This window comes from Aplidium turbinatum, chromosome 4 (assembly GCF_918807975.1).
Source record: "Aplidium turbinatum chromosome 4, kaAplTurb1.1, whole genome shotgun sequence".
Classification (NCBI taxonomy): Eukaryota; Metazoa; Chordata; class Ascidiacea; order Aplousobranchia; family Polyclinidae; genus Aplidium; species Aplidium turbinatum.
The window spans coordinates 44,792,675-44,809,705 of record NC_137475.1 but is presented as its reverse complement, the minus strand read 5'-3'; the positions used below and the strand labels follow the sequence as shown (position 1 = coordinate 44,809,705).

Sequence of the window (17,031 nt, the reverse complement as noted above, 5' to 3'; positions counted from 1 at the left end):
TTTTTTTTTAAATTTAACGATGGCACTGTTTTGTTTTTGATGATGAGACTTTAATATTGTTTCGCAGAGATTCGGTTTTTGCAGATCTGGGAATTTCAATATTTGGATGCTTTCAAAAAATATTTTCAAACAAGTTTCTTTTTTCATCTTGAGCAATAGAATTTATGCAACTTAATTGTGATAATTTTTGATAAGCTGAAAAGGTTTTTGCTTGTGCAATATATCTATTAACTCTATTTATTCCAATGTTTGAATGAAAGTTGAGCGGTGAGAACTTCCGTAAAGCCGACTGGAATCGCTTTAGCCTCCTTACCATCAAGTTCACAAATGAGTTACCTCCACCTAACTGTCACAATGTGGACGAGGCCTACCAGGACTTTTGCAACACCATCTTAACATGTGCCAAACAAGCCATCCCTCGAGGTCGTAGAAGTAACTACACTCCATGCTGGGATGCAGAGTGCGAGCGCCTCTACCAATCTTTTGTTAGCTCTTCAGATGGTCAAACAACACCCTCAGCCGCCAAGCCTCTTCTGGAAAGACTCGATGCAAAAAGAAACGAACGCTGGACAGAGACTATCCAATCTATCGATCTCTCGCACTCAAGCCGTACAGCGTGGAGCACACTCAATAACCTTACGGGACGATCAAGACAATCACCCCGACAATGTCCCATTCCTGCTAATAAGATCGCATCGCAGGTAATAAAAAATGGGATATATAAGCCGTGTGATCGTACCTCCGATCGGTTTGTTACCAAAGAAGTGAAAAAGCTATGGAAGATCAACACACCGGACCAGAAGAGCATTTCTAGCTCCTTCTCACGGAGCGAATTTAATGCTGCCCTCAAGCACCTAAAACCTGGTAAGGCCCCTGGTCCAGATAGGATATGTCCAGAGCTTATCATGCACGCTGGTTATGTTCTAAAGTCCTGGTTATGCGATTTCCTGTCGTCCTGCCTGCGCCGCCTCAAGATTCCTAAAGTATGGAGAAGATCTCTGGTCGTCGCGATCCCTAAGCCAAACAAACCACTAGACGATGCAAAAAGCTATCGCCTCATCTCCTTGCTCTGCATCCCTTTTAAGATCCTTGAGAGACTGATCTACGCTCGTGTCGAACCAATAATTGACCCACTGCTTCCCAAAGAACAAGCTGGATTCCGACACGGGAGGTCAACTGTACACCAAGTCACACTACTAACTCAGGATATTGAGGAGAGTTTCTCGGCAAAAAAGAAAGCAGGGGCTGTCTTTATCGACCTAACAGCAGCCTATGACACTGTTTGGCACCGTGGTCTAGTCTACAAACTACTCCGCTTACTCCCTGACAGGCACATGGTCAAAATGATCATGGAACTCATCCACAACAGGAGTTTTACCCTTACCACCGGAAGCGGAAAACCAAGTAGACTGCGGCGACTCAAAAACGGTGTCCCACAGGGATCAGTCTTGGCTCCCCTCCTTTTCAATGTCTATATGCATGACCTACCATCAACAACATCTGACAAATATGCATATGCTGATGACTTGGCCATCTTGCACTCTGCGAAAGACTGGCAATCATTAGAAATGACGTTGAGCCAAGACATGACGACCATATCTGGATACCTTCACCAATGGAAACTGAAGCTCAGCGAAAGTAAAACTGTGACGGCAGCCTTCCATCTCAGCAACAGGGAGGCAAAACGTGACCTGAAAGTGACCGTTAACGGCAAAATTTTGCCGCCCTGCCCAGAACCTACATACCTTGGGGTTACACTTGACTGGTCACTCACATACCGTCACCATTTACAGTCACCACGCAAAAAGCTGACATCTCGCGTCGCCCTGCTGAGACGTTTGGCAGGCACAACTTGGGATGCAGGTGCTGACACCTTGCGCACTGCAACCCTGGCGTTGGTCCACTCCACTGCTGAATACTGCGCCCCTGCCTGGTGCTGCAGTGCCCACACCCGTCTCATCGACAGCCCAATCAACGACGCATTGCGAACTGTAACTGGATGCCTGCGCCCAACTCCAACAGAGTATTTACCAATCCTCGCAGGCATCCAACCTGCTGAGCTTCGCCGAAAGGGAGCCCTTATACACCTGGCTCGCCGGGCGGGGATCCTAACCACTTGGTTCATGCAAAACTCACATCCCACCTCAGGAATCTCCCCGGCAATTAAAGTCAAGACACCCCTTTGGCCAGCTGCTGTTGAAGTCGGCAGCCGTGGCCGAGTGGTTAGCGCGTTGGGCTCGCAGTCGAGAGCCTGCATGTTCGACTCCAGCCACCCGCACTTGCTGTTGTTTCTCTGGGCAAGAAACTTTACGATAATTGCCTCTACCTAGTGATCGATTTCGAGTAATGGGTAGTACCAAATTTAAGTCATAAGTAGAGTAGACAACCGGAAACAGACATTACCGTCGGCTGCAGCGTGGGTCAGGTGTACGTCGGAAGGCGTAAACCGATGCATAGCGCTCAAGTCCGCTTTCCCGCAATGCAGGATAAAGATAAACAAACAAACAAACAAACAATTACTACATCCATTCAGCGATCATGCCATCAGCGCAGCACACTTCATGGAAGACAATTGGAATGCAGCGTGGTGTGCCACCGACACGAAACTACATCGTTTTATACCTCACCCGGTGGCGCGCCCCCCTGGTATGGACCTGCCTCGGCCGACTTGGGTCAAGCTCAACAGAATCCGAACCGGAGTCGGTCGCTTCCATTCCAACATGCACAAGTGGGGTTTGGCTTCCTCACCGGCCTGCGAATGCGGCGCGGAGGAACAAACTGCTGACCATGTCGTTCTCGAATGTCCGATCTATAAGGCACCAAATGGAACGCATGGTATAGCAACGCTGGACGAAGCTACACTCACCTGGCTCTCCATCACCTGCCCTGAAATTTGATTTGATCTAGTCTCAAACGAAAGAAGAAGAAGAAGAATAAAAGTTAAGGCAGTTACGTTCCTCACTGCATCGCCTTGTTGTTTTGCCTACTTAATTACTGCTGTTCACTCACTTGGTTAACCTTACAATTACAAATACTTGAAACTTCATAATGACTTATTGCTGTGAATTGTTTATTAATGATTCTATTTGAATAAGTTTCAGGGAATGCTGGAGTAGCAGGCATTGTATAGGCAGTGCCGGTCTTTGGGGTGTGCAAACCGTGCGATCGCACAGGGCCCGCAAATTAGGGGGCCCGCAATTTACTCAGCAAATGCAGTAATTTTGTTATTGCCAATGGAAAAATTTAACAAGTGAATTCAACAAAGGAATTAGCAACAAGAAAACAACGAGTGCAACTTATTTCATCTCCTAAACATTTCGTACCCTGAAAAGATCGAGAAAAAAAAACAACATAGCCGAAGTCGCTGATCGGCGTAGCCGCAAACATTTCAAAATTTTTCTCGATCTTTTCATGGGACGAAATAGGTCGAAATTTGATTTGTTACACAATTTCAGGGTACGAAATCGGGGTACGAATTTTTCAGAGGACGAAATAGGTGGCATCCAGACTCAACATAGAGACATAGCTTTATTTCCGAAAAGTGCCAAAGAAAGCATGATCTTATCCTTTTGCTATGCCACCGAACAGCACCATTTTACAGTAATATTCATACCCAAATTTTTGTTCAACATGCTCTCAGATTGCCCCAAATTCAAAGTAATTTTTCAAAATTTTGTGCGGGAGGCCTCCCAGACCCCCCGCCGCTGGGTGTCGCTCTCGGCGACCACGTCTAGGGGCGCCGGAAGCGGGGGGACAGGGGGGGCGAATGCCCCCCCTGCCCTCAAATTTTTTGCAGATGGAGGGGCAGGGGGGGCAATGGTGCCCTTTTGAAGTCATGTAAGCTACTGCACATTTTGCAATATAACAATTTCTGCTTTTCGCTTTTAGCCTAATTATAATCTTTCATTTTTGCCTCAAAATAATACTTACGGCACAAAATTTTGCAACACAGTACAGGCCTTAAAACTCGTTTTTTTTTTCGGCAGCCATCGTGGCCTACCGGGAGCTCCTTCTCGGCGGCCAAATCTGCGTGCTTGGAGGCCAAAATACAAAATAAAAATAACGATAGCACAAGTAAATAGAATTAAACTTGCAACAATGCTAAAATGATGACTTAGCGTTGTTGAAGTCTGAGCCTGGGCGACGTCCTACAATAGAATCGCTGCACCACGCAATAACTGCTTTATCGGGATTGTAATCCAGTACTATTCAAGTCGGCAGCAATGGCGAGTGATTAGCGCGTTGGGCTCACAGTCGAAAGCCTGCATGTTCGACTCCAGCCACCCGCACTTGCTGTTGTTTCTCTGGGCAAGAAACTTTACGATAATTGCCTCTACCTAGTGATCGATTTCGAGTAATGGGTAGTACCAAATTTAAGTCATAAGTATAGTAGACAACCGGAAACAGACATTGCAGTCGGCTGCAGCGTGGGTCAGGTATACGTCGGAAGGCGTACACCGATGCATAGCGCTCAAGTCCGCTTTCTCTCAATGCAGGATAAAGATAAACAAACAAACAAACAAACAAAGACACTCGCACGAGTGTCTCCAATGTGGCTGATTTTATAAAAGTTCGCTACTCCCCTAGAATTCTTTTTAGCAACGAAAAACAACGTTCGACATGTGTTGACGATGACGGCAAGGTAATAAAATAAGTATTTCAATGATTAAAACATTACTTGTAGGCTTTAACTGCCCTTTATCAGAACTGACGATGCACTAGCAAGTGCGAAATTATTTTTCTGTTACATCTACTGACATCTGATCCTGTTGCCTTAGCAATTGAGGTTTTAGCTATTTCAATGATGTACATTACTAAAAAACATTACTAAAAGAAGCATAATTTTTGCAAAATATGATCAAAAAATGTTTTCCCCATTGATGTCAACTAACTTTGTTCTCCTTTTTAACAACGGTTCAATGTCCGACAACATCGAATCGACATAAAAACGACAATATTGCCAGCCGATGTAAATTAGCAATTCGGATTAAGACTTTGTAAAAATAAACGTCGGGAACTACAAACAAGACTTAGAGCGCTGGCGATCGCAGATGGATATTCCATCAATAACAGATATTCCCCACACAATGCAACAGTGGCGATTATGACGCGCTGACCTAACTTTGCGTCACTCTTTGATACTGCATGCTTTCGACAGTTAATCCACGATCATTGCATTGCGAAATTAAATAATTGGCTAGGAGAGACCGGCGGCCAAACTTGGCCGATTGAGGAGGTAGCACCGGCGGTTCATTCAAGCACTACTTAGCGGCCATGGCCGCAGGCTGCTTTAAGGCTTGACAGTAGGTTACATCATTATAAAATAGCATGATGCCCTTCTTTGTATACCGGACACTTGTAGGCTATCATTACTCAATACACAGTGAGCTGATAGATTAGCATTATCGCTATGTCTTATCTTAAAACTTGAAAAAAAATTGGCCTTTTAGTAAACAAAAGTGCCCTTTTTTCGTAATCTTGCCCCCCCCAGTCAAAAATCGTTCCGGCGCCCCTGACCACGTCGCCACCCCTTCCCCTTTTAATATACCTAGCTACGCTGCTGAATTGGATCATTGTTATTGGGGCCCGGAAAGCATATTCTGCACAGGGCCCGAAATATTCTAAGACCGGCACTGGTATAGGTTCCTGTAATTTTGCTATGAGCTAAACGCATCAACACGTGTTCTTCTCCTTACCATCAGCACTCTTGATAACGCACCATGGTCGATCTTCATAGCAATTGTTTATTTATACAATTCTTGAAAATATCAGCTAAAGCTATAAAAGTATTGGTTGTTGTTTTTATTTTTTTGTAACATTTCTTTTATTTCCCTTTCTGTCTTAAATTTTTCTGAAGGTGTTGCGACCGTGCCAAATTCCTTCCAACTTAATAACTTAGCCTACTTCCGTTACAAGCACGTTTTAACGTTCGCGTTTTGTTGCTTCTACCCTTTTCTCGACCTTTGCTATGTTGACGTGTAGCCTACTGTTTTTTGATGTGATGGTCAGAAATAAAAACATCTAAACTGAACTAATGTATTTGCATTTACTTATTCGGTATTTAGCATGTAGGCCTATGTTATTCTTACAATATAACATCCATCCCGGCATCTACCATAGTAGGCCTAATAACTTACTTTTTATGGAGAGGCCGTTTCTAACGAACTTCGGATTGGTATTGTGGGCTATAGCTTATTCTTCAAGTATCGTAGCTTTACTCAGTCAAACTTTGCTTGGATTTAGTTTTATTTTAGTCAGCTTGCTTAAAGTGATCACTCTTGTACATAGCCGTAGGAGAGTAAAACATTTTGGGGGGGCGAACAAAATTTGCCCAAATTTTCCAAATTTTGCCCAAATTGTGTCTTTGCGTATATATTTTCAAAAACATAAAATTACTCACAACCTCTGAGATAGTGCAGTCTAAGAACTCCACAGTCATCAACTTGGCGGTGTACAAAAACACAGGCAGCAAAACGTTCAACTTAGCAAAACAAGGCTGAATTAACTTTAAACTAAATAAACCATCAAATTTAAATAATTTTCTTGTGGCACAAAAATATGTATATATATTAGGCCTACCTGGATTCAACAACAATTTAAACTGAGAATTCAACAATAACTGGACAACAGTGGCTAAATATCCAAGTCGTCAGATCATTTCAAAATCTCTAGCTCAATTGCAATAAAAAGCCAGACCAAAAGTAGCTGAATCTTTTCATTACAAAGATAGTTTAAAATATCAAGAGTCAAGATTCGTAAATTTGCATTGAAAAAATCTTAAATAACAACCTATTTACTTATCAAACTAGTAACATTACTTAATCCATGCTACTTACAACCTGAAAAGAATTCTACTGTACAGTTTATCATACTATGCACATCAAATTTGCACCTTTGAACAAAACTAAGTTGCTATTAGTATTAGTATGAATATTGATCTCATATTGCAGTGAAGTTATAGCCAATGTTTTTTCATTAACATAATTACTGTACGGTACCAAGATATTATAAGTTCATGTTGAAGCAACTACTGAAATCGCAGGCACTGAACCAAAATAACTCATATATAGGTAATAACTTCAAACTCAATCCTTGCCAGAAAATACAGACAACATCATCAATACTGTCTATATTGCCTGATATTTTAACCGCATGAATTGGATGCCAAAGCAACATAACACTTGCCTATATATTTTGATCATTGATTACTATAATATGTACTGTGTCATATATGGTAAATAGCTGAACATATCAACCCTAGGACTGGCAAAGACAAACAGCAGTTAATATAAAAAATAATTTTTATGTATATAAAAAACATTTCAACTGTAGCCCACAAGTTCAGTTCACAAATACATGAAATCAAACACTGGAAAATTCACAGATACTAAAACGAAGCTTACCATTCTCTACAAATTGTAACATACCAAATACAATAGTTTCCAAAATTGAAGATGGCACAGTTTACATTCATGGGAAAATCTTAATGTACTGTATTTTATACAAAATATTACACTATAACAAATATACAAAGTTTTTAAACTGTTAAGATGTTGAAAACTCATAGTAGCCTAAGATTGATTTGCCTAATAACTAGACATTTTTGCCCAAATATTTTTACAAATAAATACATCAGTAGAATATAGATAATGAAGCAAAAAACCTCATAAGATTACCAGTACCCAGCAGGGTTTCAAAATTCCACCAATGAAGAAATGTAGTGTATATATATCCTAATGATTATATTAGTAATAGCTTACCTCTGCTTGCTAATTGCATTATTTTACATTTTGCAGATATATACTGAATCGAAGCTTAACATTCTGCCCAAATTGCAATACACCAAATACAAAAGTTCCAAAACTGATGACACTACATTTAACATTTAAAGAAAAAATGTTAATGTATTTCATACAAAATGCAACACTATAAACAAATTCCTAAACTAGAAAGATTTTGAAAACTCATGGTAAGATTGATTTTTCCAATAACTAGACATTTTTGCCCAAATATTTTTACAAATAAATACAATAGTAGAATATAGAGAAAGAAGCAAAAAACCTCATAAGATTACCAGTAGGCTACCCAGCAAGGTTTCAAAATTCCACCAATGAAGAAATGTAGTGTATATCCTAATGAACATCGGTAATAAGCTTACCGGTACCTCTGCTTGATAATTGCATTTTCTTACATTTTGCAGATATATACTGAATCGAAGCTTAACATTCTGCCCAAATTGCAATACACCAAATACAAAAGTTCCAAAACTGATGACACTACATTTAACATTTAAAGAAAAATGTTAATGTATTTCATACAAAATGCAACACTATAAACAAATTCCTAAACTAGAAAGATTTTGAAAACTCATGGTAAGATTGATTTTTCCAATAACTCGACATTTTTGCCCAAATATTTTTACAAATAAATACAATAGTAGAATATAGAGAAAGAAGCAAAAAACCTCATCAGATTACCAGTAGGCTACCCAGCAAGGTTTCAAAATTCCACCAATGAAGAAATGTAGTGTATATTCTAATGAACATCGGTAATAAGCTTACCTGTACCTCTGCTTGCTAATTGCATTTTCTTACATTTTGCAGATATATACTGAATCGAAGCTTAACATTCTGCCCAAATAGCAATATACCAAATACAAAATTTCCAAATTTGATGACACTACATTTAACATTTAAAGAAAAATGTTAATGTATTTCATACAAAATGCAACACTATAAAAAAATTTCTAAACTAGAAAGATTTTGAAAACTCATGGTAAGATTGATTTTCCCAATAACTGGACATTTTTGCCCAAATGCAATTTTAGAAATAACTACATTAAAGTAAAAAGCAAAAGCCATTTAAGGTTATTAGTAGGCTACCTAGCAAGCTTACAAATCTCACTGTGAAGAAATACAGCCTACGTACATGCTGGTGAATATCAGTACTAATAAGCTTAACTTTGCTTGCCAATTATGTTCTTTTACACTTTACTTTTTGCAGGTGTTGAATTGAAACTTATCATTCTGCCCAAATTGCAATACGTACCACATTATGCAACAATTTTCAAAATAGATGAAAATGCACTTTACATAAGTGATTGGAAAATATTAATGTATATATCTCATAAATTATAACAATTACGTAAACTTTCTAAACTGGTAAAATGTCAAAACATTACGATAAGATTGATTTGCCCAAATAAGTGCAGATTTTTGCCCAAATTCGCGGCGTTTTTTTTTCAGCGGGGGAGCGACCACCCCCCCTGCCCCCCCATCTCCTACGGCTATGCTCTTGTAAGTCTGTCTCCAAGTTTGTTGCTTTTCTTTTGCTCTGTAGCCTATGTCTTTCTGTTGTTATTGCTTGTTTTGTTTTTCTCACTGCAGTGAAAACGACCGCTCACTCTACGTTTAGCATCATAATAAGTTGTCTTTCATCTTTTTTTTTTATTTTTATTTTGTTTTTATTGAAGTGGCTGTTCTTGTCCTCTGCATTTTAACTTTTAACTCCTAATAACTAGGTTTGGCGGCTGTGCAAATTAAAAATATTAATTTTCAAATACTGTTTTATTGATGCATATTTTAAACCATTTGATTTTGCAACCTTTTCTTTTGCTGACTCCAAATTCGTGTGTTTACTTGGTGATTCTCTACATCGGTGGTTCCCAGCCTTTTTAGCATGGGCGCCGATCCCTATAGGACAGCGGGGACATGTGACATGTCCTCATCATCTTTTTACATGCCCCGCCATCTTTTTACATTATTTTTATAACGTAATAGGGAAACTATTAACCGAATGTCACAATTGTATTAGTCAGACGTTTAAAACTTGGAAACCTTAGTTTAGTTAAACAAGAGGTTTTTGGGAAATTAGAACATCTGTACCTGAATCTTCATTCTGAAGAATCTTCGCCTCAGGCTGCATCAAAACTGAAACAAACTTGTCCAACAAGATGGCTCACATGTGCAGCTGCTGTAAAAGCAGTGCCTGGTAATTAAGTTATAAGTCAGTATTGGAAGTAGCTGTAAGTCAATTTGATTCAAATGTAGCAACGACTGCTAATTGACTTTTGAAATCTTTTTCTTGTGGGTCGAGTGTGCTTGGGTTATTAGAGACATTGTCTGTCATTCAGTGTCCTGGAAAGTTTTAACAAAGCCTTGCAAGGTTGCACGGTGACTGTGGCTGGCATGCTTGAAGGTGCTGAACTTTGTAGTGCTCCACTACAAACTCCACCATCTATGCAGTGAAGAAGAATTTCATCGTGTCTTTGTAAATGCTGAGAGACTAATGGTAATGGAGGATTGCAACTTTGAGTCATTGTAACTGTCACGTCCCACAAAGATCCCAAATCGTCTTCAGCATGGACATGGCTATCGCCAGCCTCCTCAACTTAAAACACCGGAGACGAAATATCGGTCAGAGTATTTTGCAGTCATTGACAGCACACAGCAAAATCTTACTGACTATTTCTAGTCGACCGATCTTGAGCACTACAAAGTTCTACAAGAATCACTCTTTAGTGGAAAGCTACAATCACATGTGGTAAACGATTATCCTGAGTTCTCTGACACAGAGTCCCTTGCACAAGAGCTATGCTTCTTTCGAAAGCAGTAGGCCTACAATGGAAAGTTGGTGGAAGATTTTCGAAAGATATTCAAGAAGATGCCATCCGCTGTTTGGCAAATGTTTCCGCAAGTGGAACTTTTTGTGCGACTTTTGCTCATATCACCAGTCAGCTCGTGTTCAGCTGAAAGTTCATTTTCAACTTTGCGACGTGTTAAAACTTGGTTACCATCAACCATGACACAGAAACGGCTAAATCATGCAGTGGTCTGCCATGTGCACAACAAAGTTTTGAATTCAATCAACATCCATGACCTTTCCAAGGACTTCGTTTTTAATTCGCCGGAGACTCGTTGCCAAGTGTTTGGACGTCTGCTGTCCAATGCTGACACTGACAATTAAAATATATATACATCGCATTAGACTTGCACCTACTGTATTTGTTTGTTTATCAGAACAGACCCCAATCTTTCTAGCTCGCTTCGCTCGTCGCCCATTCCTACCTTTTCTAGTAAATGTCCCTACCAATTTTAGAGAGCGATCGGCGCCCATGCTTTTTAGGCTTACGGCACCCTTCAAAAGATAAAAATATTTTGTGGCACCCCATGGTAGACAAACGATCCTTCACCTCGAATGAGCAGGTCGTTGGAATGAACCTGAACAGTTTCACACCAAGCTCTTTAAAAATGGTATCTGTAGCTTTTCTACTTGACTTTCAGCTTGAATGCAGTGTGGAGAAAAGTAGGCAAGCTTGCTTGTTGTACTCTTAAGAAAGGAAATTTGCAATAACACCTTCAGAAATGAATGCGATAAGAATAACTTCAGTTTTACATGGAACTTGAATTCCACTTTGAAACAACATTTTGATAAAAATAGAATAAAACTTTGGTTTCAAAGTCAAAAATATATTGCTTCTCTCTTAGCAGATAAAATGGGCAAAAACCTTTCCAAGCAGAGCATTTACCTACCGAATTACAGTCGGCAATCAGCACAATTTGTACAGACATTGACATCACAGACATTGACACCTACAACAACATAAAGATGTCACATTAAGAATTTGTGACCACGAAACATCGTATACGGCATAACAAAAAATTACCCTTAATGATATAACAAAAACAATCATGCATGAAAATTATTATCAGCAACAATGATCTTTGCTAACTATTTGAAAACAGATAAAACTGAATATGAGAAATCGCTTGTGGCACGCCAGAGTATTGTAAATGGCACCCTAGTGTGCCGCGGCACCCCGGCTGGGAACCACTGCTCTACATGTTCGCGCCTGCAATGAAACATGAAATTGAATTTGTCTAAATTCAGAAACTTGCATGAATTCATCATCTCTGTGCATTCATTCGGCATAACTTATTTTCGTGCGGAATTATCCGCAAGTAGACTCCCTTGTAATTTTTTCAACAACGTATTGTCTATTGGGTCCATGTTTTCGGAAACATTTTCATATCATTGTTTTTTTGGGGGTTAATTTTGCTGCAAAGCACTTCTTTGTCCTTAACAGATCTCGGCTCACAAAGTTTGTTTTTTTTGCATTGATTCAATGTGTGCAGACGATTTGAGATAAACCAAATAGTTTGATTATTGCGTCATAGAGAAAAATTATTACGTTGGTTTGTAACTTTCATTGCTTGAAAATCTGTTTTTTTTCCCAGAAACAACATGCAGTAAGGCCTTCCCCAAACTTAGAATTTAGGAGAGCGAAAGTTCTAAATTGGGGATGAGAGAGACAGTTTATTTGCTTTTTTTAGCAAACATTTGTATAACAACCGAAAACACGTAAGTAAAATATATTTTAGTGCCGTTAGGCCTAATCTTATTCCAATGTATTTTCTTCATTGAATTGTCTAAAATCTGTTAAGTACATTCAATGTTTTACGCCACGTTCAGTGAAGCCACAAGGCCCCTTTTGAATTCCCCAGACAGCAAAATCCGTCATTTTTACATTGATTTAACGTCTGCAGACCTTGAAGCAGTGTAATAGTGACGGATTGTACCGCCTGGAGGGTAAAAAACTCGCATTTGAGCCTCTGTGGCCCAGAGTCAATTCTCCTCCCATTCCCGATGTCAATGTTTTTCGGACCTCATTGGGACCATTTGAGCGCAGCAGCCCTGTAATGGCATATCAACAATGATAGTAATGAAGTGGAAGCTGTCTTACTTCCCCGGGTGATATACTTCCTACTTTATTCAACGCTTCTAGTAAGGTTGCCTTAAACGTGGTGCTGGTTTTCGCTGGGGTAGTCACAAATAATATTTGCCAAATATACTTCAAAACTTTTCAACTAAAATGAATTTAGATTCGGCGCAAAACTCATTGCTATTTTTCTTTAGAATGGACGATTAAAACCTAAACATTTTGTTTCTATTGAATTTATTCCATTTACAAAGTTATATCATCAAAATGTTTTTGCAAAATTAATTGCTATTTTTCTATTTGAAACGAAATTGCTTTGTGAACAATTTCATTTCACTTCGACTTCAAATCGAAATCTAAAAAAGTTCAAGTTCCAAATAACGACATAAAAGTCTTGTCGAAACACTTTAGCTGCCAGCGTTTTGCGAAATTTATTTTGTTCTGTTCCGGTAGAAATATTGTGATGAAGAAATTTTTTCATAAACAACTTTTTGTTCTCAATTTAAATGCAATTGAATACTGTAAGCTGTAAATGCGGAGGTGCCTCAAATTTTGTAGTAATTTATAAAAAGCAGTTTTAACTCTTTTTATTTGTATGTAATCTGTATAGTTTATCGCACCTAGCCTACTTGTCAAAACTACTTTATTTGTTTTTAGAGCAACCGATTTGCACAAATATAAAGAATCCTTTTGGGAAAATGTTGTGGACTCTTCAATTGAAAAGATTTCTCAATATTTAAATCACACTCATAGTTTTCCTTTATTGAAACGGATTGCTTTAGTGGAGTCAAACTTTGGTGAAAATGTTGAAATTGTTAATGGAAACCCTAAGGGAGGAATTTGGCAGGTAAGTTGGTAACAAAAACTATCAACTCAATAATTTATTGTATCTATCGGTCAAATAAAAATATTTGAATATAACTATGACATAAGCGTTAGTACAACTTAGAGAGTGAGTTTCCTTTTTTCAACCATAAACAGACATAGCTGAGCAACACCACTACATGTAAAATCCTAACAAATAAACATTAAGCAAACGTTTTCGACTATACAAGTACATATAGTTCTTTTCATGCCTTTAAAAGAAAAACAATTTTACATTGCAAAAAAAAAATACCAGAGAAATACAGTGTAACAGAAAAAAATGGTCCAATTCTAATGTAAGCATTGGAAAACTGCTTCTCCTGCTCACATACGAAAGTACAGTGATTTCGCTCACATGTGCAGCCATTTCATTTCGGTACGGTATAGCCTATGTTAAGAAAAACTCAGCATGCTCGTTCTACTTGTGGGTGAGACTTGTCAGGAAGAAAATTCTCTTTCTACAAAACTTGTTTTTGTGTTTTGTTCCACATAGACTCACTATAAATCAACTATTTGCATTTTAGGTTTTCGCTGTTTATATATTCAATAAAACGTGACGTGTTCAGTGTAGCCTACTTGCTAGTGTGTAACCTTTCAGACATATTTATACAACTGCTTGCATAACTGCATTTTATTAAGAGTGCTTTAAGGTAGACTATCAAAAAATATTAATGACATACCTGGCATCAAAGTTGCCAAACTACTTCAATTCAAGCAGAAATAATTCAATTTCAGATTTCTAGTCACATCACAAAGGAATTGGTGGCCAACTCCCATAAATCCAACGCATCCCATCTGATCAAGATCATAGAAAACCATTGTCCATTTTGTATCGGTTGCTTTCTGTGTGACGACGATTTCAGGTCATAGTTAGGTCCATAGATGTCCGCAAACCAGTCCTTTTTGCTTTGATTCAAGGTCTGCAGACGTTGATTCAATGTAAAAAAGACTGGTTTGCTGACTGGAAGGCTTGTTTTAATTTTGTTTTGTGGTTTTGACTACTCTGGAGAAGTCAATATTGGACTAGCCCAGGGGTCACCAAACTTTTTTTGGTCCGGCCCGCGGGCCGTAGTTTGGTGACCCCTGGACTAGCTTATTGTTTTTTGAGGTAATCGCATTATTTCTGCCAGACTGCAATATTGTTGTTGGAAACAATGTTCCGATTCCTCGGTTCTTCACACGCTGTAATTGCGCCTTTTAAAGTCTAGACCAGCGGTTCTTAACCTTTTGCCTTGTCGGCACCACCTTGAAATTACCAACCAGTTCTCGCACCCCCTCCTAGGATTGGCTGAAAAGTAATAGTCGCCTACAGTTCGAAATTTTTGTTGAAACCTGGTAAAACAATTTTCTTCTTACGTCATATTATAACAAACCTTGATAATTCAGCATCCCCGCACCGCCTAGGCACAGCAGATTTCGCACCCCTTAGTGGTGCGTGAGCCCCTGGTTTAGACGAAGGCAAGAAGCACAAAGCGAAATTAAACATGTCTTGACTAGCTATCGTGGTGATGAGCACAGTGTGAGCAACTGGCTAAACGACAGTTGTAGTAATGCACAGTGGTTAAAAGGAACAAATCAGAGGCAAATAAATAGAAAGTAAAAAGTACTATTTAATGTTACATCATTGGGTAAGTTTGTTCTTTTTTCAGCACTCCAATAAGGTCAGCTTTGGCAGCACTTGTTTATATTGAGCACAATACGAGATCAACCATCTTGGGAGACTTGCCTGCACAAGCTAGCTGGTGGGCTAAATTCTATCATCCTGGCCAAGATAAAAAAACGTTTGTGAAAGCAGTTTTGAAGTTCGAAAATAGACAAAGTGAGTTTATTTTCTGCCTTTTGAGCTCTGGATTTTCCGCTACTGATTAAACAAAATGAATATTTAAACGAATATTCCAAGAATCAAGGACTAAAGCAGGACTTTGATTAGGGTATGTTTGAAACATAATCCCTTGAAAAGCCGAATCATTGAAGTTTTGCCGTTTTCTGTACAAATCATGTTACTTGTAAAATTACTTTTTTTAAAGCTTTGGTAGAGAGTTTGCTTTGTTGAACTATAGAGAAATAAAACATAGTAACTTTAGCGGGTTTAACATACTTTATTTCACACAAAATATAACATAATTAAAATAAAATAAACTCAAACGTTTTCAACACGTACGTGTGTCCTCATCAGGAATTAAATGTGCAATACATAAAATGAAAAATCGTAAGATAAATTTGACTATGCACTGTAACTGTAACGACAATTCCTGATGAGGACACACGTACGTGTCGAAAACGTTTGAGTTGATTTTATTTTAATTATGTTATATTTTGTGTGAAATAAAGTATGTTAAACCCGCTAAAGTTACTATGTTTTACTTTTTTTAAATTTTTGTCAAAAATACTTGCATCATACAATTTTGGTAGAGAGGTGACTTTACTTTCTTTAACCATAGACAGATAAAACCAAGCAACCACACGGCATTTAACATCATACAATTAAAGTGAACATAAAACTATGAACTATGAACGTTTTCGGCCATACTCAAGTTAGCACAAGTTTTCTTCCCAATCATTCCAATTTACGAAAATCCTTAACTGGTATTCCTCTTCTGTTGCTGACTTTATAATACAGGTTTGGTATAATACAGGTTTGGTTATAATACAACCTCAATGCGCAGTTGTTTGCCGCAGGTGCTTCCTATCTCCTAAACGTTTTTTCATAATTTGTTGTGTGATGCAGTTTTTTTTTGCCTCGCATAATTAACCGTCATGTGATGTGCCTTTCTCCTCTGCTTTGCAGTTTCATTCTTGTGCATTTCGTTTTTCAATTCATTGTGTAGATCAGTTATTTTCAATGTAGATGTTATTGTAAAATCAGTTATTTTTTGTTACTTGAGAAGGGCTAACTTGAGTATGGCCGAAAACGTTCGTAGTTTGTAGTTTTATGTTCACTCTAATGTATGATGTTAAATGCCGTGTGGTTGCTTGGTTTTATCTGTCTATACTTGCATCAAGTATGCAAACTACGACCCACCATGCTTATGCTAGGTAAAAATTTCCTGGTTTTGTTGCTACTACGGCAACACAACCACAATGGTGTTGATATTGACAAAGTTGAGCACCTTCTGAACTAAAGAGACAAGAATTGCTTGTTGTTTTTCTTCCTCAGATTGCGAGGTTGACCGTAAAATGAATCTATGGTTCCTGCTGGACGCCCCAGAGCTTACTGCTGATCACCAATTACGGAGTAACTTGAATGCCGTGGCAAGTCTCGTCTCGAGGTTCAATGTTTCTCCTGCCGCTGTCCGAGTGGGTCTGTCTGTATGTTGTACTGTTCATGACGTCATAATACCGTTAGAAAAATCCTCTTCTTTTGCCGCTTTCAAGAAAATGACGTCATCCTGGCTGAGCTCGATCAAAGGTTAGAAATTGTCTGAAGATTTAATTAAAATAAAGGTTCG

At 38.7% G+C, this 17,031-nt stretch overlaps 1 protein-coding gene across 2 annotated transcripts in view; it reads left to right on the top strand.

Moving 5' to 3' along the window:
* The first annotated feature begins 12,233 nt into the window (after positions 1 to 12,233).
* Positions 12,234 to 17,031, top strand: part of LOC145768688 (uncharacterized) — a 40,525-nt gene continuing 35,727 nt past the window's right edge. For both annotated transcript variants that reach the window (XM_082580253.1, XM_082580252.1), the window contains exons 1-5: positions 12,234 to 12,360; positions 13,376 to 13,565; positions 14,318 to 14,445; positions 15,232 to 15,401; positions 16,740 to 16,991. In XM_082580253.1, coding sequence (XP_082436379.1) covers positions 12,302 to 12,360; positions 13,376 to 13,565; positions 14,318 to 14,445; positions 15,232 to 15,401; positions 16,740 to 16,991 — 799 coding nt within the window. In that variant the 5' untranslated portion in view covers positions 12,234 to 12,301. The remainder of the gene's footprint in view (positions 12,361 to 13,375; positions 13,566 to 14,317; positions 14,446 to 15,231; positions 15,402 to 16,739; positions 16,992 to 17,031) is intronic.